The following is a 25,986-nucleotide window of genomic DNA, read 5'->3' as shown; positions in this document are numbered from 1 at the left end:
ATAGAGGAGCAGAGAGAAGTAGGAGCACAGAGAGGGCCTTAGAGAGCAGAGATGGACAGAGACAGAAACAGAGATGGGCAGAGACAGAGAAAGAGGAGCAGAGAGAGGAAAGGAGGGGGAAGCCAGTAAGATGAAACATGCAAGGAAAATGGTGATACAAACCAGAATAGGGTGGCAAGAACAAGTGAGATGAGCCACTGTCCAAGAGCCCACCTGGGGCTGGAGGGACCTGCCACGGACCTTCCCACAAAGACCCTTTGGGGTTTCTGTTTGAGGCAGGTGAGGTGGGGCAACATGAGACATTCCAGGAGATATTTAAGTACATGCTTGCGTTTACCTACAGACATTTGCCTGAGTATATTGGGTTGCAGACAATGCTTTGTGTGTATATAGGTGAATGTGTAAGTGTGCATTTATGTACATATACTTGATGGCTGGATTTTATATATGTATGAATTATGCTAATTTGAGATGTCAGAAAATAAAAGTGGGAGCAGTTTAACTTGATTTGCAAACTTTGAAATAATGCAGTTCCTTCCAAAGTTAAACAAAGTAGGTTTAAAAAGCCCGTGTAATTCCAGCACTTTGGGAGGCCAAGGTGAGAGGATTTTCTGAGTCCGGGGATTCAAGACCAGCTTGGGCAACTTGGCAAGATCTCAACTCTACAATAAATCAAAAAATTAGCCAGGTGTGGTGGCGCCTGCCTGTAGTTCCAGTTACTTGGAAGGCTGAGGCAGAAGGATCGCTTGAACCCAGCAGGTTGAGGCTGCAGTGGCTGTGAGTGTGCCACTGCACTCCAGCCTGGGCAATAAAGTGAGTCTCCAACTCAAAAATAAAAATAAAAAATAAAATAAAAGTGAGGCCAGGCTTAGTGGCTCAGCCTGTAATCCCAGCACTTTGGGAGGCCAAGGTGAGTGGATTGCCTGAGCCCATGGGTTTGAGACCAGCCCAGGCAACTTGACGAGACCTCATCTCTACAATAAATTTTTTTAAAAAATTAACCAGGCATGGTAGCACATGCCTGTAGTTCCGGCTACTTGGAAGACTGAGGCAGAAAGATCACTGGAGCCCAGCAGGTTGACACTGGGGTGGCCATGAGCGTGCCACTGCACCCCAGCCTGGGTGATGGAGTGAGACTCCAACTAAATAAAATAAAATAAAATAAAAGTGAAACTCCATAACAGTAACTGTTGGTCTATGCCCTCTAAGAATACACATCCTCTCCTGATGAGCACACACCCCCCCCAACCCAGCATTTGTTCCCATGGGACATTTAGGGTTGAATTATGTGGGGTTCTTAGGGAAGTATCCCTCACCAAATGTAGCTGCCCTGCCTGCATGTTTATGTCTGTGTCTGAGTGAAGGAGAACATCTGCATTGGGCTATATCATCCAAGCAGACTTGGGAGGTGTGTGTATGGGTGTGGGGAGGGGTGTGTCTGAGACAAGGGTCTATGGATGTATTGTGTGCTAGGGAACCATGTCAACAAGCTGAACAGTGGCGGAGCAGGGGGAGGTATGGCTGACTATGTGTGGAGAACGCATATCTTACTTTACTTCTGGGTCTGTTTGCAGAGAAATGGAACTCCGTAGGGAGTGTAAGGGGAGAGATGCGGACCATAATTCTTGAGCAGCTTGAGATATCCCTATGGGGGATTAAGGAATTGCCTAGAAGGGTCTCTACACCAGGCCTCTAGTCTGAAACCCCCTGGGAAGAAGCATTTGTCTATGGATCCAATACATCCATAGATACCTGCCCCAGACAACCCTCTCCGTGTCCATGTACACATGGGGCAGTGACGGGGGCCTCAGAGATGCTACCCTGGACCTGTCTCCTTTCTCCTGCCCTCATTTTACCTTCCTTGCCTCCACTTCCCACTCTGCCTTCACCAGGCCCTCACCTGTGAGCACTGTGGGCTATTATCATTGACGTCCAGGATGAAGACCTCCACGTTGACGGAAGCCTGGAATTTGCCGTCCGATGCTGTGACTCTGAGCAAGTACTTGGCTGTGTGCTCACGGTCCAGAGTCTTCCTTGAGGAAATCCTCCACTCATCCCCAACTTGGCTGATGCCAAACTGGCCCAGAGGGTCTCCCTCTAAAAAGATGGGGCAGAGCTTTCAGGAGCTGGGCAGTGGGAATGTATCAGGCTTTGTGTCCTAGGCAGCTGCCTGTCAGACACTTTCTTAGGCTTGTCAGATCAGGAAAGGCAAACATATCCTCCCCTAACTAGGAACCTACAGTTCTAGAGTCTGGTTTTAGGTGTTATAAAGTCTCATCTGACTTCAAAGTCCTCCTGTTAAGTGAAATTATCACTGCTAGAAGCACCACACCAAAATAAGTGGCTACAGGCAGGTGTCTAGAAGGCATTGGAGGAAGTCAAAGCAATTGTCAAAATCAACAGATTTCAATTCTATCCATGAAATTTCTGACATCTATAGCTGTTCAACAGCAGATGGGAGGGAAGTGACCAACAACAACAAACACTCTGGGTTTTTATTTTACAACTGAGGACATGACCCAGGTAGAGGCCCAGGAGCATCACTGGGTCTGCTTCTACATTGTCTTTCTCCTCTTGACACTAGTCACTGACTAGGGGGTGAGCAGGCAAATTTCTTACTCTATGATCCCAAGGCTCCAGAGCTCCAAGATTCAACTATGTTAAGTGTTGATAACATATTGATATTTATTATTCTATTATTCTGAGATTTTAAAACTTTTTTTGTTTTCAAGAGTCTGGTATTATGAGAAGATAAAATTCTATTTTCCTAAGACTGTCTTTCAAGCAGCTCAGATTCTGCCTGTCTTTAAGCATCTACGGGTCTTGGTTGAAACTCGGGGCTCATGAATAACCCGCTGGGCAGCTATGATGGCAGAAGGAGCCATGTTGATGGGATGGGTTGACATGGCACCTGGGCATGGGAACAAAAGGACACTGAGAAGTGAGGAAACTCTGTCATGGCCACTGGTTGGTAGGGAGTGGGGTAGTTTAGTTTTATAGCAGGTATCCATTGAGGTAAACAGTCATAGGGTATGGTTTAATCCCAGCCCCCAATGCAAGCTCAGATTGTGACATTGGTTGAATTTCTCCCCCAACTGGGCCTTGATTTCACCATATGTGAATGAGGGGGTTGAGCTGGAATCATATCTAAGGAAGTGCTGTCACTCAAACACTTAGGTCCTGAGATTGACTAAGAAGCATGTTCTGTCATCCAAACTTACCCTGGGCAGGACACCTGACAGAATTGTCATGCATCACACAACATTGGTGCCTCCTCCATCTTCCAGAGGATAACTGACAGCAGTGAATTAGAGTATGATACTTCTATTCCATTTACCCTACCTAAAATAATTTGATATACTTTGTGCAGATCACATTCTAATTTCTAAGGGCTGACTATAAATTAGAGATCTTACCAGCATCCCTGAGCAACTGAGGTCCTAAGGGGTTAGGAGATTTGCCCAAGGTCACACTACTAATAAGTGGCAGAGCAGGACTTGAGCCCATGTCTTAGGGCACCTCTTACCAGACTTTTTTCCATGCACGTCTGTGCCTCCAATCTATGACACGTTTACTTACCTGTGATGTAGCAGGTGACCTGTCTGTTCTGCTCAGAGATGTCAGCATCCAGGGTCTTCAGAGTGACCACAAGTTCACCAGGCTCACTGTTCTCAACCACAGAGCCTCTGTAGTCTTCAGAAGCAAATTGGGGAGCATTGTCATTCTCATCTGTAATGGAGACCTCAACCAGGGCCTGAGAAGACAGCTGGATGGTTTGGCCATGGTCATAGGCCACCACATAAAAACGGTAAGTCTGGTGGGTCTCACAGTCAAGTTCCTGGAGTGTGGTGATCCAGCCATTCTCACCATCAATGGCAAAGAGCTCATGGACATTGCTACCAGGGTCTGTTGACAGCCTGTAGCTTACCTGACCATCTCTCCCAGTGTCCTGGTCAATGGCAGTCACTTGAATGACTGAGGTCCCCACAGGCATATTCTCAGTGAGGATGGCCTTATATGGATCAGCCTCAAATACAGGACTATTGTCATTGACATCTTTCACTTGGATGTTGACTGAGACCAAGGACATCAACTCAGTCTTATGTGGGCAATATGCCATCACGTCGATCTGGTACAGTTTGGTGGACTCGTGGTCCATGGGCTTCTTCACCTTAATGACCCCTGTGTCTCGATCCAAGGAGAAGACCCCATCCTTGTTGCTCTCTGGTGTGGTGCCCTGCACTAGACTGTAGATGACTGGGTCTTTAGCTGTCACTGCTTTAACAGATCCAATTTCAGACCCTTCTGGAAAGTCTTCAGATGCAGAGAAAGTATACAGAGGTTCAGAAAATTTGGGCAAGGAAACTTCATGAGGGACCACCTGAAGTCGTACAGGCACCTGAGAGTCCCAGTGAGGAGGGCCCCCATCCTGGGCTTTAATGATGCAGTCAATGGTCCGATTTTCCAATCCTACCAGGCTCCCCTTCACCTTAATCACACCGGTGGTTGGGTGAATCTTAATTACCCCTTCAGCCAGGTTCTCCCCATACACTGAGTAGGTGACATCTGCATTCTGACCTTCATCTGCATCATAGGCCAGCACCTGCATAACCGAGTAGTCTTTACTGACGTTGGATTGAATGGACACGATGTACTCAGATGCTTTGAACTGTGGGGGGTTGTCATTTTCATCTGTGAGGATGATCTTCACCGTGCAGAAGGCCACTCTTCCCCCTCCATCCCGAGCCATGACCTTAATAGCAATGACCCTTTCTGTCGAATTTTCCCGATCCAGTTTCTGCAGTGTGGTGATCTGGCCCCTGGGGTTTATGGAGAACTTCTCATCTGCTAGTTTATTGATGATAGTATAATCCACAGTGCCATAGGGACCGCTGTCTTTGTCTATGGCTAACAACTCGATCACCTTGGTTCCCACCTTTGCATTCTCTGCTAATTCTGCCTCATAAAGGTGCTGCTGGAACTCTGGGCTGTACTTGTTGGCATTTGTGGTGTTGATATACACAGGCACGGTTGCTCGGAAGACTCCGTCAGAAGCACCTACTCTCAAATTGTAAGAAGAGTCCAGGTGTTTTTTGCAAAGGTTGAGCATAGAAATTATTCCTGTTGAGCTGTTAATGGAGAAGTGCCTGTCCTGATTGCCAGAGAGAATCAGGTACTCCAGGCGGGAGGTATCCCCACTGTCGGGGTCAAGAGCTTGGACTTTAAGAACCAGGTGTCCACAGGTGGCCAGCTCACTGACATTGGCTTCATATTGTGGTTGTCTGAACTCGGGGGGGTTGTCATTAACGTCAGACACATTGACCACCACGAGGGTTTCGCCAGTGAGCGGGGGATCTCCCTTATCCATGGCCCTGACTTTCACACGAAAGTGTTGTCGGGCTTCATAATCTAGCTCTTGAACTGTGGACAGCTCCCCAGTGCTCCCATTGATCTGGAAGAATTTGGAAACATCCGAGCCATCCTCCACAATCTGATAAGAGACATCCTGGTTCTGCCCGGAGTCCTGGTCAAAAGCCAACAGCTGGATCACAGGAGTCTGAGCAGGCAAGCCTTCTGAGACCGAAGTGGTATAGACCAATTGGGAGAACGTGGGTGGGTTGTCATTGATGTCCTCCACCAGGACTTCCACGGTGGCTTCAGAAAATGACCCCAGAGCTGTGTCTGTGGCTCTGACTGTGAACACGTGTTTGGTCTTGGACTCGTAGTCCAAAGGGCCCGTTACTGTTAGGACGCCAGTCTTGAAGTCAGTGGTGAACAGTGTCAAGGGCTCTTCCTCCACAATGTTGTAGATGAGTCGCAGTCCCTCTGGACTCCGGGCCTGGGTGTGGAGAATTGGGGTATACAGTGTGATATTTTCTGGTACCCTGACTTTGTAGTAAGGACTCTGAAACAGTGGGTGGGATTTATTTCTCACTGTGACAAGTACCTCTTCCACAGTCTGGAGGGATGGTGTCCCTCCATCCTGAGCAATGACTTTGAGGCGATACTTATTTAAAGTCTGATAATCAAAGGGTTTCTTGAGTGATATGTCCCCAAGATAAGGGTCGATTCGGAAATATGTGTAATCTTCTGCAAACGCATATGTGATGGCCCCATTTGTCCCCAAGTCCTCGTCAGTGGCAGATACTTGAAAGAGGACATCCCCTGGCTCGGTGCCATCTTGGATGATTGTATAATAGGGCAGATGCGTGAATTTGGGGGGACTGTCATTGACATCTTCAACAGAGACTCTGACTGAAGCCTGGGCCACCCTCTGAGGAGTCCTATTGTCCCTCACTTCCACTGCTAGCTCGTGGCTGTCCTGCTGCTCGCGGTCAAACGCCACCCCCTTTGTCTGCAACACACCTGCTGACTGGACCATACGAAACATATCTGTGCCGTTCAAGAGGAAGTAGGAAAGGGTGTCATTCAAGAGATTGCCCTGGGCGCCAAGAATCACCAGGGCCTTTCTGTCCTGCAAATTCTCCTTCACTGCTGCCCAATAAACATCCTGGTCAAACTGTAAGCTTTTGTCAAGGACTTCGGTCAAATAAATCTTAACCAGTGCGGTGTCTTGATATAAGCCATCAGAAGCCCTGATGGTGAGCTTCCGAGAGGGTCCCAGGAGAGCAGGATTCAGCACAGAGAGGTGACCAGTGATGGGATGAATGGTGACAGCATCATCCGCATTGCCGGTTCTGATGCTGTAACTGACTTCCGAGTCATCATCGTTGGCCTGCACCACAAGGAGCGTCATACCTGGGTGGAGAGGTCCGACTAGCGCCGCCTCGTATATCTGTTCTGAGAACCTGGGAGGAGAGTCATTCACATCCCTGACCTTGATGATGACCTGGGCAGGCCTGGGTGCAAATAAGATGGGGCTTCCTTGGTCATGGACATAGACACTGAATTGGAAAGAGGGTGTGCTCTCATAATCCATCTCTGAGACGATCGTGAGGGTTCCCATGCTGGGATCAATTCTGAAAAACTTTGAGGCCTCTGGCTCCAAAATTTTATATACCAACAAGGAATTAGCTTCCTTGTCGCCGTCGGAGGCATGAATCACAAAGGGGTTGTTGTGGTTATCCATGATCATGCTGTACAGAGGAGCTGCTTCACTAATTTGGCCCACAAAGGTTGATTTTAAGAAAATGGGGGCATTGTCATTTTCGTCAATTATGTCAACAAGCACCACGACATCAGCAAATGCGCCTGCCATGTTGCTGCCTCGGATTTTCAGCTGGTAAGATGAGATTTTCTCATGATCCAAGTTCTTCTGGGTAGAAATGAGGCCAGAATATGAGTTCATAGAGAAGACACCATGCTTGTTACCCTCTCTTAACTCATAGGTAACTTCAGAAGAGCTCGCAGCAGAGACAAGAAGGATTGGGGAACCAACAGGGATCGATTCGGGGATCTCTACAAAGTACTCAGTTTTTGAAAAGATGGGGACACTCCGATCTGAGGGATAGACATGAATGATCACTGTAGCCAGGTCATGCCACTGTGGGGAGCCTTGATCTTCTGCCTTCACTGTCAGAGTATGCTGGGCGTGATTTGTCTGATCAAGTTTCCGGGCTAGAGTGATAATACCTAGTAGGGTATTGATGTTGAAGAAATCTTTGCTGCTCCCTGAAACAGAAGATAAGACAAACCAAAGTTTACCATGCCCTCGAGAGGTACCAAGTTGACTTTCTAGATCAGTAAAGAGGCTGTCACACAAAACTTGGGCAGAGCAAATTTGCATCCAGTGCCACCCTGAATATAGTGTATAGGGTAGATAAAGACTTTATAAAATTTCTAACCCCGTGCACATAGTAGGTGCTTCATATCACTAGCTGTCTATCACTATCTCTTAGCTTCGATTATCACTAAGTCTCTGGGATACAACTTAAGCTATAGACCAAAGCTGTAGTAAGTCTTTGAAGCAAAGAAAGGAGACTTACACTTTGTGGGAAAAGCACCCTCCACCCTACAAAAGGGATGCCTTTGTAGGAAAAGCTGCTGTCACATTATACGGCTTTTTTATCCATCCTTTATATAAGTGTCAATAGGTTTGGTTTTATGCTTGACAGATGAAAACTGTAGATATAAAGTCATAAACTGTCAGAATTGGCAGAGACTTTAAAAACTACCTTGTTGGCTGGGTGCAGTGGCTCAAGCCTGTAATCCCAGCACTTTGGGAGGCCAAGGTGAATTGCCTGAATCCAGGGGTTCGAGACCAGCCTGAGCAACTTACTCATCTCTACAGTAAATAAAAGAATTGGCTGGGCATGGTGGCAAGCGCCTGCAGTTCCAGCTACTTGGAAGACTGAGGCAGAAGGATCGCCAGAGCCCAGCAGGTTGAGGCTGTGGTGGCCACGATTGACAGAGTGAGATGCCTATTCAAAAAAAAAAAAAAAAAGTTACCTTGTCAATCTCCCTTCTGGTCCAGTTCTTCAGCAAAGGTCTTTGTACCACACCCAAATTTCCTAAGCTTCAGGTATTCTCACACAACCTTTATAATGTTATCAGTACCCACCCAGTGCCTCTGCTGTTATATGCTATTATTTAGTGGATATTTTCCTTTAAATTGATTGAGTCGTAAAATTTGATGGATACTTTTAAATGCAACATGACATTGCATCTTTAAAAAGAATACCAGGCCAGGCTTGGTGGCTCAGCCTGTAATCCCACGCTTTGGGAGGCTGAGGTGAGTGAATTGCCTGAGCCCGTGGGTTCGAGACCCACCAGGGCAACTTGGCGAGACCTCATCTCTACAATAAATCAAAAAAAAAATTAGCCGGGCATGGTAGTGCATGCCTGTAGTTCCAGCTATTTGGAAGACTGAGGCGAAAGGATCACCGGAGCCCAACAGGACGAGGCTGCAGTGACCGGGACCGGCCACTGCACTCCAGTCTGGATGACAGAGTAAGATTCCAACTCAAAAGAAAAAAAAAAAAGGAATACCATATTGCGGGCCATAAATTCAAGTCAGTGAAAAAATAGTGTTATTTAAATCTCGACAAAGTCGATTGCTCAAAGGTCTAAGCCTAAGACCTCTTTCTTTGTTAAAAGCAAAGAGTAAGGTGGGGGTGGCGGGTACATTTAAAGCCCAGACCAAAAGTTATTTGTACCCCCTAATGCTATTGAAATAGGAGAGGAAAAAAAAAAAGCAGAGTGTAGTAAGTATTAGAGAGGACTTAAAGAGATTCTAGCACCCAGTGGAGACATTGTTCTTGATTTGATCAGGAAGTTTGAGAATTGTAAAAGGTGTGTTTTCTCCATGCCCGATTGCCTTTAAATGCCATAACTGAGGAACACTTCAATCATTTCACTTCCACCAAGGTGCAGGTTTCACACTAGAGAAAACAGTGCTCTCTACATTTCTTATTTACTGTTACACAGGTGCATATTTTATTATTTCAACAGCAAAGCACGTGGCCAAACTTCATCATGAAACCTTCCATCTGGTTTCTCCACTGCTGAAGCCTCTCTCCAGCTGATTAGTCAGGTGACTGATTATGTAGGTGCTAAGTTCAAAGAGCATGGCTTCAATGAGGAAATAGCAGTTTTCAGTGATTCCTAAATTACTTGAAACAACCTGAACAGAGTTCTAATTCTAATTTCTAGTGTTATACTGATGAGAAAAAAAAGTCAGGGCACAAAATTCTGTATTCATTATGGTCTCAAGATTACAGAAAGATTCATAAGAAAAGATGAGAAGGAAATACACAAAATTATCATCTCTGGGTGAGGAAAAGTATGCGGGTGCTACGTTCTTTTCACATTCCTGTATTTTCCATTTTTTCTCAAAAATAGACGTGTTACTTCTATAATCAGAAGAATATTTAAAAACTGACCTTATCTGTAAAATAAAATGATTACTCCATCAGTGAGGCTGCCAATGAGAAAATGAGGCCAGGCACAGTGACTTATAACCAATTATCTCAGCGCTTTTGGAGGTTGAGGTGGGAGGAACACACTTAGGGCCAGGAGTTCGAGACCAGCCTGGGCAACATAGTGAGACCCCCATCTCAACAAAAAATAAGTTAATTAATTAATCAGGCATGGTGGCATGTACCTGTAGCCCCAGGTACTTGGGAAGCAGAGGAAAGAGGATCACTTGAGGCCATGAGTTTGAGGCTGCAATGAGCTATAGATCATACCACTGCATTTCAGCCTGAGTGATAGAGTGAGACTCCGTCTCTAAAAATATTAAATACATACATAAATAAATAGGCTGGGTGCAGTGGATCATATCTGTAATTCCAGCATCTTGGGAGATGGAAGACTTTTGAGCCCAGGAGTTTGAGACCAGTCTGGGCAACATAGTGAGACCTTATCTCTACAGATTTTTTTTAAAAATTAGAAAAAATTAGTCAGCTGGGTGAAGTAGCTCATGCCTGTAAATCCCAACACTTTGGGAGACAGAGGCAAGAGGATTGCCTGAGCCCAGGAGTTTGGGACCAGCCTGAATAACTTGGCGAGACTTTGTCTCTAAAATAAATCAAAAAAATTAGCTAGGTATTGTGATGCATGCCTGTAGTCCCAGCTATTTAGGAGGCTGAGGCAGAAGGATGGCCTGAGCCCAGCAGGTCAAGGCTGTGGTGGCTATGAGCATGCCACTGCACTCCAACCTGGGCAACAGAGTGAGACTTCAACTAAAAAAAAATTAGCCGGGTATGGTGATGCGAGCCTGAGTCCCAGCTACTCAGGAGGCGGAGGCAGAAAGATAGCCTGAACCCAGGAGGAGGTCGAGGCTGTATTGAGCCAAGTGAGCCGTGATCCTGCCACTGCACTGTGGCCTAGGCAACAGAGTGAGACCCTGACTCTAAATAAATAAAAAAGAAAACTGCGATATTTCATAAATCACAAAAAGTAAGCAATTTATGCATTGTAGTTTACATTATTCTTTAGAGGTTAGTAGACTGTTTTCATATGGCAGCTGGGTTTTTTTTTTGTTTTTTTTTGTTTTTTGAGCTGAAGTCTCACTCCTTCCCCCAGGCTGGAGTGCCGTGGCACGCATGCTCATAGCCACCGCAGCGTCGACCTTCTGGGTTCTGGCGATCCTTCCACCTCAGCCTTCCAAGTAGCCGGAACTACAGAAGCGCGCTACCACGCCTGGCTATTTTTTATTTTATTGTAGAGATGAGGTCTCACCAAGTTGCCTGGGCTGGTCTCGGACCCGCAGTCTCAGGCAATCCACTCGTCTTGGCCTCCCAAAATGCTAGGATTACAGACTGAGCCACTGAGCCCAGCTGGCAGCTATTTCTTAAAGCCACTGTCATGCAGTAAAGGAACATTATACTTCTCAGCGACAGAGAGCAAGTCGTGTTCACCCTTGTTCCTCTACAGGAACTAGCTCTAGGAAATATTGGTTATTATTAAAGATAATTATTATGATTAAATATCATTAATTATGCATTATTAACTATTACAAATTATCATTAATAACTAGTTGGATACTGACTATCATCACTTATGTTACATTAATTACTTGTAATTAACATTTATCAATGATAGTAATAATCCCTGGCATTCGTATGCTGTTTCACAGTTTACAACATATATTAACATATATTTTCTCTTTTAACCTTTACAACTACTTTCTAGCGCACGTAATAGTATTCCTATTTTTGAGATGAAGAAAAATATATAGTAGCTACTAAATCACCATGTGACCTCAGCAGAAAACAGAAATTACTCCTAAAATTATGACATGCACCTTGTACGATATTCATAGGTCTTTGCTAATGTACATGCATGAAGCTATGCTTTTTTAAAAATTAGTAGTATTTTTTAGTTGGAGACTCACTCCATCGCCCAGGCTGGAGTGCAGTGGCACACTCACGGCCACCCCAGCATCAACCTGCAGGGCTCTGGTGATCCTTCCGCCTCAGTCTTCTAAGTAGACAGAACTACAGGCATGTGCTACCATGCCTGGCTAATTTTTGATCTATCGTAGAGACGAGGTCTTGTCAAGTTGCCGGGGCTGGTCTTGAACCCACGGGCTCAGGTAATCCTCTGACCTCGGCTTTCCAGAATACTGGGATTACAGGCTGAACCACTGAGTCCTATTACATGTTTAAATGTTGCATGGATCATAAGCATCTTCCGCATTTATGGCATTGGTGGCTTTATATAACATATATGCAAATTATCCCACAACTTGAGTAGTCCCTTAGCTATTGTTTTTTTTTGTTTGTTTTTAGTTGGAGTCTCACTCTGTCGCCAGGGCTGGAGTGCAGTGGCACACTCACAGTCACCGCAGCTTCGACCTGCTGGTCTCAGGCGATCCTTCCACCTCCCTCTTCCAAGTTGCTGGAACTGCAGGCTTGCGCCACACACACACACACACACACACACACACACACACACCTGGCTAATTTCTTGATTTACTGTAGAGACGCAGTCTCGCCAACTTGTACAGGCTGGTCTCGAACCCCTGGGCTCAGGCAATCCTCGCGCCTCTGCCTCCCAAAGTGCTGGGATTATAGGTATGAGCCACCATGCCTGGCCCCTTAGCTATTGTTATTACCATCTTCAAAAGTGCATGAACTTAGGTCGCTGTAGTCCAGGGAATGTTCTAGAATGACCATGTGCCAAGGCTCAGAGAGCTCAGATGCAAATTCATGCCTTAGTGCCTTCCTTTGTTTCTAAATCACCTGTCTCCATCCTCAAACTCCCAGCCCAGCCTCTCACCTTTCAGGAGGGAGTAGTGGACCTCAGCATTGGCTCCCCGGTCAGCATCTACGGCTCGAACCTGCAGAAGCTCCGTGCCAGGGGCTGTGGTGTCAGGAACACTGGCCACATAATGGAGCTGGGTGAAGCGGGGTGGGTGGAGGTTTTCATCCTCCACGTGGATGGTCACCCACACGAAGTTCCTCTGGATGGGAATCTCCTGGTCTCGGACCTGTGGGCCCAACAGGACAGCAGGGTCAGTGGAGCGGTGAGTGGAATGGGAGGAGGCAGGTTTAGATCAAGGTCAATGAAGTGGAATGCCAGTGAAAAATATGCCCAACTCTAGCTAACTCTCTGTATTCTTTTATTTATTTATTAGAGATGAGGTCTTGCTCTGTTGTCTAGGTCAGAGTACAGGGCATGATTATATCTCCACAGCCTCTATTTCCTGGACTCAAGCAATTCTCTTGCCTTAGCCTCCTGAGTAGCTAGGGCTACAGACACATACATCATACCCAGCGAATTTTCTTCAGTATTTTTTTGTGGAGATGTGTCTCCTTATGTTGCCCAGGCTGGTCTTGAACACATGATCTCAAGTGATCCTCCAGCCTTGGCCTCCCAAGGCGCCAGGATTTATTCTTTTAAGTCTTTCTCTACTTTATGCTCTTTCTTCCTTTGCAAAAAGCTTAGCTATGCAATGGGTAATTCCACTTCAGGCGTAAGGTAGAGATAGGCAGAGAAGCAACATTTCCCTAAATAGGTCTCAGAGAATATTAACTCTCTTTAAGACGAAGAAAAAATATATATGGTCAAGTAAAATTAGGGAGCACTGAATGAAATGAAGTTAACCAGTTTTCTTTGCTACAGGACTTCTCAGGGCCTTTTATACACACACACACACACACACACACACGATGATAAATAGCACATAAGAGCCCTGACCCTTGAGACAGGTGGCCAGACTCTGATTCTGATTCCACCATAAATCACTGCATGGTAATGAGCAACTCTCTTTTCCTCTGTGGGCCTCAATGTGAGGTAAGAGAAATAGACAGGGGCAGGGCTGGGACTAGGGTAAGGCCAGGGTATCAAGTATTGTGCACATTTAAGGAGGTGCTCACTCTTGGGCAATCAATATGCGGCAAATGACCCAGGGAGTAAGTCCCCCTTAAATCTTGTGCCCTTCATGCCTCACTGGCCTAACTCCAGGCCTGGCTCCCAGTGGGAGGGCCTCTGGGTCCCTTCCAGCTCTGACAACCTCTGGATCCCCATGGTGATCCTGTAGTCATGGAGCAGGGAGAGAATGTTGGGGATATTCGGGCGAGTCCCGAGAAAGCAGAAGCTGACAGGTGTTTTTGTGGCAGCCATTCGGTCTCTGCCTTCACACCCTGGCATCCCTCATGGAAGGTGTCCCTGCCAGCTGTGCAATGATACAACTGTCATGCGAGTGATCGTCATGGGCATTGGCACCACTGGCCCACAGGGAGAGAGAGCCCTCCACATGCCTCCCGGCTTGCCCACCCATACTCCTGCACGCCCACGCTCTTACCCGGTTTCCAGTGGACTCACCATGACCATCAACGTGTGCCGGGAGGGCCCCGCCCCCAGGCCCAGCTTCCCCACAGTCACCAGGACTCCACTGCTTGGGTCCAGCTGGAAGAGGCTGGCGCTGCCCGGGTCCTGGCTGCCATGGATGGTGTAGATGAGGCCTTTGCCCTTGTCTTCATCTGTGGCCTGGACACGGAGGAGCTCGACCCCGGGCAGCGTGTCCTGGGGAACTTTGACCTCGTAATGAGCCTCCAGAAACTGGGGCCGGTGGTGGTTGATGTTGGCGATCAGGAGGATGCAGACCTAGGGAGGATGGGGAGAGGAAAGGTGGGTGACACACTCCATGGGGACAGGCACAGAGTCTGTCTGGATTTCCCTGTGTCATCCAGGCCCAACATAGAGCCTGCCACACAGAAGCCACTCAGTAAACATTTATTGAATGAATGACAGGAACTCTGTTTTTCTTTTTTTTTTTGAGTCAGGGTCTCACTCTGTCACCCAGGCTGGAGTGCAGTGACACACTCATAGCCACCCCAGCACTGACCTGCTGGGCTCTGATGATCCTTCTGCCTCAGCCTTCCAAGTAGCTGGAACTACAGGCACATGCTACCATGCCTGGCTAATTTTTGATTTATTGTAGAGACGAGGTCTTGCCAAGCTGCCTGGACTGGCCTCGAACCCGCGGGCTTAGGCAATCCACTCGCCTTGCCTCCCAAAGTGCTGGGATTACAGGCTGAGTCACCGAGCCTGGCCTCCTCTATTTTTCATTAAACCACTCATTTAGACAAGCCTTGCATGCTGCAAAGATCTAGAGTGGGAGCAAGAACCGTCCCCCCGAGATCACAGAGGAAGCGAGTGTTTCTAGCCAGGACTGGAGCCCAGAACCTCGAGTCCAAGTTCAGTTCAGTGTTGTCGAAAGCTTTCTGTCACCCCATCCCACCCAAGGAGGCCTCCCATCTGCCCTCCATTTAGGAGTGTCTAGCTGAGGCCTCTCACCTGGGTGGCAATGGTGTGGGACCCATCCGTCACCTCCACGGTCAGGTTGTAGTGCGACCTCCTCCTTGTGTCCAGAGGCCTGGCGATGATGAGGCTGCCTGTGGTCTTCTCAATGTCAAAGTCCAGGTCCTCATCCCCCCCTGAAGAGGGAGCGGGGAAAACACACACATCAGGGACAGGCAGCAGTCATAGAGCATGGGGCGTGGCCATCAGAGTTAGACGATGTAGTGGCAAGTGCCAATGTGGTGGGCACTGTGGGCACTCAAGGAAGAACCTGAATCAGGGATTCTGAGACTCTGTTCAGAAACAGCACAATGCCTGGGTGATGGGTTGTGGTTTATCCCCCCAGGAGTCCAAAAAGCTGCAATTTATCCTGTCAAGTTATTGTCAAAGTATTTGAGTTCGATTAATAAATCAAGCTGATTGATAAACTATAAGAATCCAAAATATAGAATAGCATGAAGCTATATAGAAATATATTTCTTTGGGTTGGAGTCTCACTCTGTCACCCAGGCTGGAGTGCAGTGGCACGATCACAGCTCACTGCAGCCTCGACCTCCTAGGCTCAGGCCTCCCCAGTAGCTGGAACTACGGGTGTACACCACCATGCCTGACTACTTTTTGAAATTTTGTATAGACGAGGTCTCACTGTGCTACTTAGGCTGATCTCGAACCCCTGGGCTCAAGCAATCTGCCTGCCTCGTTCTTCCAAAGTGCTGGGATTACAGGCCAGCCCAGAAATATATTTAGTGACATGGCTATATGTTCATGATATATTGTATTTTAAAATGTCTTACAAAACAATATTTTAATAGAATTCCCAGGGTATGTGTGTGCAAAAAAAAATTAGAAGGAAACACTTCAAAATTGCAGCAGTGGATTATCTTCCGATTGGTGGGACTTTAGGTGGTTTTTATTTTCCTTTCTGCTTCATTTGTGCTCTCTCAATGTTTTTTAGGGTATGCATATTAATTATATATTAAAGAAAAAGAAGTCAAGCAATTAAAAGAGCAGCAAGTCATCTGGGCACAGTGGCTCATGCCTGTAATCCCAGCACTTTGGGAGGTGGAGGCGAAGATTGCCTGAGCTCAGAGTTCAAGACCAGCCTGAGCAACATGGCAAGACCTCATCTCTATAATAAATCATAAAATTAGCTGGGTGTGGTGGTGCACGCCTGTAGTTCCAGCTACTTGGAAGACTGAGGCATAAGGATCACCTGAGCCAAGCCAGTCAAGGCTGCTGTGGCTGTGGGCATGCCACTGTACTCCAGCCTGGGTGATAGAGTGAAACTCTGACTCAAAAAAAAGAGCAGCAAATCACAACTGGGAGGAAGCCCAGGAGGCCAAAGAGCTTGGGCCAGGTGCGTCTCCTATGCTCTCTGAGCCAGGCTGGCAGAATCTGTGCTAGGACTTTGTGTTCATGTAGGCACTGAAATGCTTAGATGAGAGATGTTTAACCTGGAACCCCTGGATGGGTTTCAGAACATCTATAAATCTTCTAAATGTGATGCAAATTTACCTTTGCTTGTATGTGCACACAACTTTCAGGAAGAGGCCCTAAGCATTCATCAGATTCCCAAAGGGCTCTGTGAACCCCAGATCTTGAAACAAAACTTTGATTTAGAGACAGAGAGGAATTTCGGAGAGGCCATCAGAGCTGGGATCCAAGTGCCTCCTAGAATGAGAATGGGCACCTTCATCTTGAGGATAGCATCTGGGACCAGAACATTGAGCAAGGCCCCGGGGTCAGCTGACCACAGGCTTGAGGTCAATAAAATCAACTCTACCCTGATTTCCACATTGAGGCAGAAAAGGAAGTGCAGAGCTGGTGCTTTTCTGCTCTGAGCCTGCCAGGCACTTGGGGGTAACTGAGGCAATGACAACTCTGGCTGGGGTTCCTGGTGAGACACAGATGCCCCACCCAAGATCATGACTGGAGTGAAAACATGGCATTCCTATTGCCCACCACACAGAGAACCAGGGAAGGGGCAATCCCCACTCGGGGCCAAAAGAGGGACTCTCAGGAAGCATGACCTTTCAAGGGGACAGTACCAGGAGTACTCAAGCTGGTCTGTAAGGACAGGAGAGGCTGGCCCTCCTGAGGCCTGGCCTCACCTGAGATGTTGAACCAGAAGAGGCCAGGCCGGCCCTCCACACTGATGACCCCCACCATGTGGTTCACAGGGTCTGTCTCCATGACCGTGAAGCTGTACTGGGTCTCATCAAAGGCCAGGGGGATAGAGGACAGCCGGGGCCGGGGAATCCACTCGATGTGCAGCCGGACACTGGCGGAGAGTGATGGCTGCCCGCCGTCGGTGGCCTTGATCTGAAAAGAGGTCAACAGCAAAGCAGAGGGTCAGCGCCAAGAAACAAGAGGACCGGGCAGCCAGGCTGATGGCAGCATGCCCTGTGGTCAGACCAGCTGGACCCTCATCTCCTCATTGGTTCACTTGACACACCTTGAGGGCTTGCTGTAAACAGTCCCCCTGCTCATTGCTGCAGGCACAATGGTGAACAAAACATTTAACCTAGGCTCAAGGGTTAGTATCAAAATAATAAATGCCATTACTGCCCAAAGACCTTCTGTGTGCTCCTTCCTCAACTGGACTTTACATACACAGGCCTCTTCCTTTCCCAACTACTACAGACATAATTCATTGGAAGGTACTGAGTTCTTACTATCAACAGCTTGCTTCAAGATCTTCACATGCAATGTCTTGTTCAAGCCTCACAACAGTACAGGAAGAAATTGGGGCTCTGTGTGGTGAATTCACCTACCAGGTTGGCCAGCAGTGAGGCTGGGGTTGAGTCCAAGTTGACTGCTAGAAGAACCCATACACTAACTGATATAGTGCTTTGGATGTTTTTCCTCTCCACATCTCATGTTGAAATGCAGTCCCCAATGTTGGAGGGGGAACCTAGTGGGAGGTGTTTGAGTCATGAGGGAATGAGGGCAGCTTGTTGCCATTCTGGGGGCAATAAGTGAGTTCTTGCTCTATTAGTTCACATGAGAACTGATTGTTTAAAGCAACCTGGCACCATCTCCTCCTCCTCTTGCTCTGCTCTCACCACAGGACATGCCTGCTCCCTCTCCACCTTTCGCCAGGATTACAAGCTTCCTGAGGCTTCACCAGAAGCCCAGCAGATGCAGAACTGTGAGCCAAAATTAACCTATCTCCTATATAAGTTACTCAACCTCAGGTATTCCTTTATAGCAATGCAAAATGGACTGATTCAGAAAATTGGTACCAGGAGTGGGTTGTTGCTATAAAGATGCCTGAAAATGTGGAAGGGGCTTTAGAACTGGATAACAGGTAGAGGCTGGAAGAGTTTGGAGGACTAGGAAGAAACTTTCCCAAATGAGGGAAAGTTTGGAACTTATCCAAGACAGGTTAAGTGGTTGTGACCAAAATGTTCTTGGTCACAATGACAGTGCAGACTAGGCTGATGAGGTCTCAGATGGAAATGAGGAGCTTACTAGAAACTGGAGCAAAGGTCGTCACCTTGTTGCCTTAGCAAAAAGCTTCGTTTCATTGTGTCCATACCTTAGGGCTTTATGGAAGGCTGAACTTAAGAGAGATGACATAGGGTATCTGGCTGAAGAAATTTCTAAGGAGCAGAGCATTCAAGAAATGGCATAGTTCCTTCTAACAGCCTTCAATCAGATAGGGGAGCAAAGGAATGACTTAAAGTTGGAACTTATAATTAAAGGGGAAGCAGAGCAGAAAAATTTGGAAAATTCGCAAATGGGCTGTGCGGTAGAGAAGGAAAACACATTTTCAAGAAGGCATCTAAGGGTCTGCAGAACAGTCATTTGCTAGAGAGATTTACCTGAAAAGGGCCTTGAAGGCGTCTCAGAGAACTTTGAAGCAGCCCCTGCCATTACAGTCCCAGAGGTTTGGGAAGAAAGACTAGTTTTAGGAGCCAAGCCCGGGGTCACCGCTGCCCTGTGACCCCTCAGGATTCTGCTTCAGGTTCAAAGGGCCTCAGATACAGCTTGGGCAGCTGCTCTGGAGGGCTCAGGGCTGGTAGCTAAAATAACCCTTCTTCCTTATAAATTACCCAGCTTCACGTATTTCGTTTCTTTCTTTCTTTTTTTTTTTTTTGAGTTGAAATCTCACTCTGTCACCCAGGCTGGAGTACAGTGGCACACTCACAGTCACCGCAGCCTTGACCTACTAGGCTCAGGCAATCCTTCCACCTCAAGATTTCCAAGTAGCTGGAACTACAGGTGTGTGCCACCATGCCTGTCTAATTATTTTATTTATTGTCGAGATGAGGGCTCACCAAGTTGCCCAGGCTGGTCTCAAACTCCTAGACTCAGGCAGTCCTCTTGCTTCTGCCTCCCAAAGTGTTGGGATTATAGGTGTGAGCTACCGCGCCCAGCTTAGTTGTCTTTATAGCAACGTGAAATGGACTGACACCCTAGCTATTTGATATCTTGACTTCCTACAAGAAAAATGTCCTTATTCCCATTTTATAGATGATAAAACAAAGATTCAAAGGGGTTAAATGACTTGTCTCAGGTCACACAGGTGCAAAATGGCAGTGCTAGGCTCAGAACCCAGGCTTATCTTGATTGCTAAGCCCCTGTTCCTCTCACTGTCACTGAAAGTATTATCTCTAAGAATAGAGAGGATTTCCCAGGCAAGAACCTTATTGCCTTCAAAGATGAAGACCCAGAATTCTGATCCTTTGGCTGAAGACAGGATTCCCAGCTTCTCTGTGAGAAGACCAGGGAGAGGCCGGGCTCGGTGGCTCAGTCTGTAATCCCAGCACTTTGGGAGGCTGAGGTGAGTGGATTGCCTGAACCCGCGGGTTCGAGACCCACCTGGGCAACTTGGCGAGACCTCATCTCTACAATAAATCAAAAAATTAGCTGGGTGTGGTAGCGCATGCCTGTAGTTCCAGCTACTTGGAAGGCTGAGGCGGAAAGATAGCTGGAGCCCAGCAGGTCAAGGCTGCAGTGGCCGAGAGCAGCCACTGCACTCCAGTCTGGGAGACAGAGTGAGATTCCAATTCAAAAAAAAAAAGACCAGGGAAGGGAGCACCACTTCCCTCATGCCGGCTATCCGTCCTCCTCCTGTATTAATGACATGAACCAGTCATGGCCTCCCTACTTTCACTCACCGTCAGGATGTTGTACTCCCCGGCTGTGAAGATGCTGCTGGATGACACCACGCCTGTGACTGGCTCAATACCGAAGCCCTCCTCATCACTCTCCTCGATACTGTAGGTGACCCTGCCATTAACACCCTCATCCAGGTCGGAAGCCACCAGCCTGTACACAGGCCCCAGGGACACTGGGCTCAGCCTCTCTGGCAGGCGGACATTGAAGAGCTTGTGGGAGAACATCGGTGGATTGTCATTGATGTCCAAGATGCGTACTACCACCCTGGAGGTGGACTTCAGCGGGGGCTCCCCATTGTCCAGCACAGTCACCTGGGGACAGAACAGGCATGAGCACCCGAGTTGCCAAGTGCAGAGTAGGTTATAGGTTGAACTGCCACAAGCTTTCCACTGCTTTTGGCAGCCTAGAGATGTCAGTCGGTCTGCTCTTTGGTATTTGCTGGTGATTTTTGTTATAATAACCTCACCTACTTGGAACTCAGCTCTCTGGTAATGCACCCACAGGAAAGCCAGTGACAACAGAGAAAGAAGCCAGAAAGAACTGGATAGAGACAAAGTCAGCGTCTCTAGACAAGGACGAAAGCACTCTTTATGCGAGAAGACCCGTGGGCCATTTCTCAAAGACTATTTCTTTTTATTTGCTCATAATTCTAATAAGCTTTGTTTTCTGTTTTTGTTTGTTTGTTTGTTTTAAGCTACTCCAGATTAGAAAAAACAAATGAGAAGATGTTTTCTGAAGCAACGGGTGGTACCTTTTGGGTTAGAATGTGGCCCAATGTGTGAAATGAAACTCACAATCAGGGAAAAGGCCCCAAACAGTGTCAGAGCCAGGAGTTATTTCGTATAGGGGCAAACCATTCCAAGCATCAGTAGTCTGAGATATCATATGAGATAGGACGTTTCCACCCAAAATAGTTGCCAATTTTTAAAATATTTTGGTGCTTAAAGGTAAACATTGGGCCAGGCATGGTGGCTCACATCTGTAATCCCAGCACTTCGGGAGGTGGAGGCGAGAGTATTGCCTGAGCCCAGGGGTTCGAGACCTGACTGGGCAACTTGACTGGGCATCTCCTCAATAAATAAAATTAGCTGGGTGCAGTGGCCTGTGCCTATAGTTCCAGCCACTAGGAAGGCTGAGGCGGAAGGATCTCCTGAGCCCAGCATGTCGAAGCTGTAGTGGCCGTGAGCAGTCTACTGCACTCTAGCCTGGGTGACAGAGTGAAACTCCAACTCAAAAAAAAAAAAAAGTAAATATCTGTTTATCTGTTACTGAACAGATACAGAAAATGCTTCAGTCCCTGGGAATTCTAGAAGGCCGATTAGCTGCTGTTCATTATAAAACCTGCTTCTTACAAAGTGAGGAGAATGTGCAAAGCCTGTAAGTATAGAAAACAAAATTTATTTCAAATCTGCCTAGGAATACGTATCCTTCCCTCCTGATGCCTTTAAGACCAGAAAAATTGCCTACTCCCAGGTTATGGACAGCTCAGGAAACAGCTGACTTCCCACCTGACCTCCTCTTCTGGCTTAACCCCCTCGTATGTTTTAGATGCTGTTCCCTCCAAATCTCATGTTGAAATGTGATCCCCAGTGTTGGAGGTGGGACCTAGTGAGAGGTGATTGGGTCATGGGGTGGATCTTTAGTGCTGAAAAGAGAAGGGGAATCATGTGACACACCAGCTCCCCTTTCCCTTCCACCCTAATTGGATGCTTTCTGAGGCCTCACCACAAGCAGATGCCAGCACTGTGCTTCTTGTATAGTCTGCAGAACTGTGAACCAAATAAACCTCTTTCCTTTTTAAATTGACCATCCTCAAGTATTTCTTTATAGCAATGCAAAACAGACTAATACACCCCTCTAGGTCACTGACCAAAGCCTCTCATTGGAGAGGCACCAGGAATGCCTATGTGATTTTAGAGACGTCCTAAAAAGAGCATGGAGGTCTTGGTTTTCATCCTGGCTCTGCTGACCATGCATGATTCTCTTTCTCTGTGCCAAGGGGGGTGAACTAGAAACCAGCTTCAAGTCCATAGCACAAGTGTGCTGCTCCCCGCTCCTACACTCACAGCAGGCATTACTAATCAACCCATTGCTCCTGCCTTTCTCATCACTGAAGAACCAGTAAAGACCCAAGTGCGGTCACCACCAGCCACAGCAAGGCAAGGCTCAAGGGTGCCCTAACGCCCTGAGTCCAGCACCCTCCTCAGCCACAGTGTTAGATGCAGATGTGGCTCTAAGGCCTGGTGTGGCTCCATAAATGATCCTCAGGAAGCTTCCCAATCCTGAGGACAGGTTCTCCACCATTACTCACCTCTAGTACGTGTTCATCCTTGCTCTCTCTGTCCAGCAGCCGGGCCGTGGAGAGGAGACCTAGGGAGACAGCAGAAGAGAAACGTGAGCAGAGGGCTCCCAGGGCTGGAACAAGCTCAGAAATTACACCCAAATCCCCTATGAGAATTCTGGTCATTGGAGAACAAGGACGACTTACAGTGGTTCGACTTTACTTTCCACTTTACTGGAGTGCGAACACAATCCACATTCAGTGGACACCATATTTCAAAGGCCCACACAATCATTATTTTTCACTTTCAGTTCAGTATCCAATCAATTCAACATCTGCCTATAAACTAGGCTTTGTGATAGATGATTTTGCCCAACTGTAGGCTAATGCAAGTATCCTGAGCCACAGTTAAGGAGGGCGGGGCTAAGCGGTGACGTCTACTTACGATATTTTCCATCTATGGGCTTATGAGGATATAGTCCCAGGCAAGGAGCATCTGGACTATGGAGAAATGGAGTGCTGGGGGTAAGGGAGCTACAACTCACCCCTCCCCACTCCTTCCCCGCCTGCTTAAGCAACGTGTTGTTTTTGCTGCCAACACCTGCGTCCTCAAGGTTACATGACCACCAGCACCAGCCTGCTTCCTCAAGGCCATGTCTAGGAGCTACGTGACCACCAACTCCTACTTCCTTAGAACTACGTGTGCTATGCGACCACCAGACCCCAGCTGGGGGTATAAGAGGGACATGCCAAAAGAACAGGCTGCTGGTTCTTCTTTAGGGACAGTCAATCCTTTCCTTTCCCTCTAATGAATTAAATTTTCTTTTCCCTCTAATGAATTAAATTTTCTTTTACCACTCAGCTCGTCTCTTTCTCCGCACTGTCTTACACTGGGGAAGGGAAAGGGGGAGTGAGGAGAGAACAGGAGATGCCACGTTAGCCAAAGTGTCTACCTCCTTCCTGCTTTCACTGCTAGGCAGGGGTCAAAAATCCAGCCATTAGCACACCTCAAGCAGCTGCCTAGGCAGAACGGTCACCAGCTGGAAGCTACCAGCAGGGCTACTGGTGCACACAGGGACCCATCCATGCTGCCGAGTCACAGTTTGGGTTCCTAGTCACTGAAATTCCTGGAAGATGTGTGTATCTGGAGGTCTTTGGCCCAGCGTTCAGCCCCCCTTCTTTTAATAAATGAGCCCCAAGCCGGGCATGGCAGCTCATGCCCATAATCCTAGCACTTTGGGAGGCAGAGGCAAAAGGATTACCTAAGCTCAGGGGTTCGAGACCAGCCTGGGCAACTTGGCGAGACCTCATCTCTACAATAAATTAAAAAATTAGCCAGGCGCGGTGGCTTGCGCCTGTAGTTCCAGCTACTTGGAAGGCAGAGGCAGAAGGATCACCTGAGCCCAGCATGTCGAGGCTGTGGTGACCGTGAGTGTGCCACTGCACTCCAGCCTGGGCAACAGTGAAACTCTGACTCCAAAAAAAAAAATGAGCCCCAGTTTTCCAGAGGGAAAATCATGCCCCTAACTTCAGTCTTCCCTGATCTGGGTTGAGGCCAACCTCCTCCACATCTGGGGAAGCATCTACAGTCCAAGACTAGCCAGTCGGCACAGTCCACCCACCTGGCCCTCGGTGCTGGCTCTGAGATGGACCAGTCCCCACCTGGTGTGCTAGAGGACAGGGTGAGACCTGAGAGTCGCAGGAAGAGAGACCCTGAGGACAGAACCCCTCAGAGAACTGAGGCCGAGAGATGGGCAGAGGTAGAGCCTTCATGTCCTCGTTTGAACACGGCTGCAGCTGTGCCTATGTCTGTGGCCATCTGTGTCTGGACTTTTCAGTGATGTAAGAGCACACACGTCTTCTATTGCCACAGCCAGCTTGGATCAGGCTTCTCTCTTTTACATCTGAAAAAGTTCTGGCCACTGAGTCAATTCTGAGCCTTCTTATGTTGGGATGGGAGTGGGTAGAGGTCGTGGCAGGGCTGGAGAAGCAATCAGGGTCTTTGGGATCAGGAGGCCTCTGGAAAGAGGCTGCCTTCTGGCTCAGCCCCTCCTCCTTCTTCCTATGGCACTGCCAACCCTTCCAGCCTCAGTTTCCCTATAGGAAACCCACCAATTCTCTCTGTGCCCTGCTACAGCACTGTGTCTACACATAATCTACGATGCTGTGTTCTTCTGCACTGGCCCTATAATAATTATAGCCAAATCTTCACTCCTGATGGACTGAATTCCTAAAGGCCTGAAACCGTGTTTTATTTATCTTCACATGTCTCCGCAGCATGTGTGAAGGCCTGGTAAGGGCAGATACCATTAAATACTTGCCGAGTAAATGAAACAATCTTGGGCTTAACAAGAGACAGCTGTGGATGCTGGTAGAGAGTCATTCATCTATTGAACAACTATATTATTATTATAATTTTGAATTGGGATCTCACTCTTTTGCCCAGTCTGGAGTACAGTGGTGAGATCTGGCTCACTGCATCCTGGACCTCCCAGGTATAAGCGATCCTTCTGCCTCAGCCTCCTGAGTAGCTGGGACGACAGGCACACACTGCCACATCTGGCTAATTTTTGCATTTTTTGTAGAGATAAGTTCTCATTATGTTCACCGGGCTGGTCTTGAATTCCTGGGCTCAAACGATTCTCCCACCTCGGCCTCCCAAAGTGTTGGGATTGCGTGAGCCACTGCACATGGCCTATTTAGCAATTACTTATTGAGCTCCTACTGTGTACCAGCTACTGTGTGCCACAGGTGGTGGGCACAAACAGGACACAAACAGTTCCTTTTGTTGGGAAACTTTGAAGTCTAGTGAGGGGTCTGGGTAATTCATGGAATAATCACACAAATGAACGTAATATCCTGCGTTGAACAAATGGGGTAGGCAGTGCTAGAAAGTGAGTTACGGTACCAGGAAAATCTTCTCTAAGGAGAGAGCAGCTGGGTAGGGATCTGAAGAACAGGAGTAACAGACAAAAGAAGAGACACCCGCTAGGAAGAGCAGCCTGTGCAAAGCCCAGTTTTTTTGTGAGGGGACTGGAACCCAGGGAGTCACAGCACAGGAGGCCAAGAGGAAGCCAGAGAGAACAGCAGGGCGGGTCAGGCACCAGTTTGTGGGACAAGCAGAGACTGACTCTATGTAAGGGCATGAGAAGCCATCCCAGGTGTCCAAGTAGGGAAGTGGGTCAAAGTAATGGTAGTGATGAGAAAGTTGGGCTTAGGCCTCCTTGCTGACTTATTCCTTAATTTATTTTTTTTTTTGAGTTGGAGTCTCACTCTGTCGGCCATTCTGGAGTGCAGTGGCACGCTCCCGGCCACCGCAGCCTTGACCTGCTGGGCTCCGGTGATCCTTCCGCCTCGGCCTTCCAAGT

At 47.7% G+C, this 25,986-nt stretch overlaps 1 protein-coding gene across 1 annotated transcript in view; it reads right to left on the bottom strand.

Moving 5' to 3' along the window:
* FAT2 (FAT atypical cadherin 2) overlaps window positions 1-25,986 on the bottom strand; it is a 66,978-nt gene that overhangs the window by 31,045 nt on the left and 9,947 nt on the right. The window contains exons 3-10 of the mRNA XM_008067814.1: window positions 22,649-22,707; window positions 20,337-20,648; window positions 17,322-17,532; window positions 15,208-15,347; window positions 14,233-14,514; window positions 12,685-12,895; window positions 3,580-7,632; window positions 1,901-2,097 (exon numbers count right to left, since the gene is read on the bottom strand). Coding sequence (XP_008066005.1) covers window positions 1,901-2,097; window positions 3,580-7,632; window positions 12,685-12,895; window positions 14,233-14,514; window positions 15,208-15,347; window positions 17,322-17,532; window positions 20,337-20,648; window positions 22,649-22,707 — 5,465 coding nt within the window. The remainder of the gene's footprint in view (window positions 1-1,900; window positions 2,098-3,579; window positions 7,633-12,684; window positions 12,896-14,232; window positions 14,515-15,207; window positions 15,348-17,321; window positions 17,533-20,336; window positions 20,649-22,648; window positions 22,708-25,986) is intronic.

This window comes from Carlito syrichta, unplaced genomic scaffold, assembly GCF_000164805.1.
Source record: "Carlito syrichta isolate Samal-C Ts95f unplaced genomic scaffold, Tarsius_syrichta-2.0.1 Scaffold107891, whole genome shotgun sequence".
NCBI lineage: Eukaryota > Metazoa > Chordata > Mammalia > Primates > Tarsiidae > Carlito > Carlito syrichta.
This window is presented reverse-complemented; position numbering and strand designations above follow the sequence as displayed.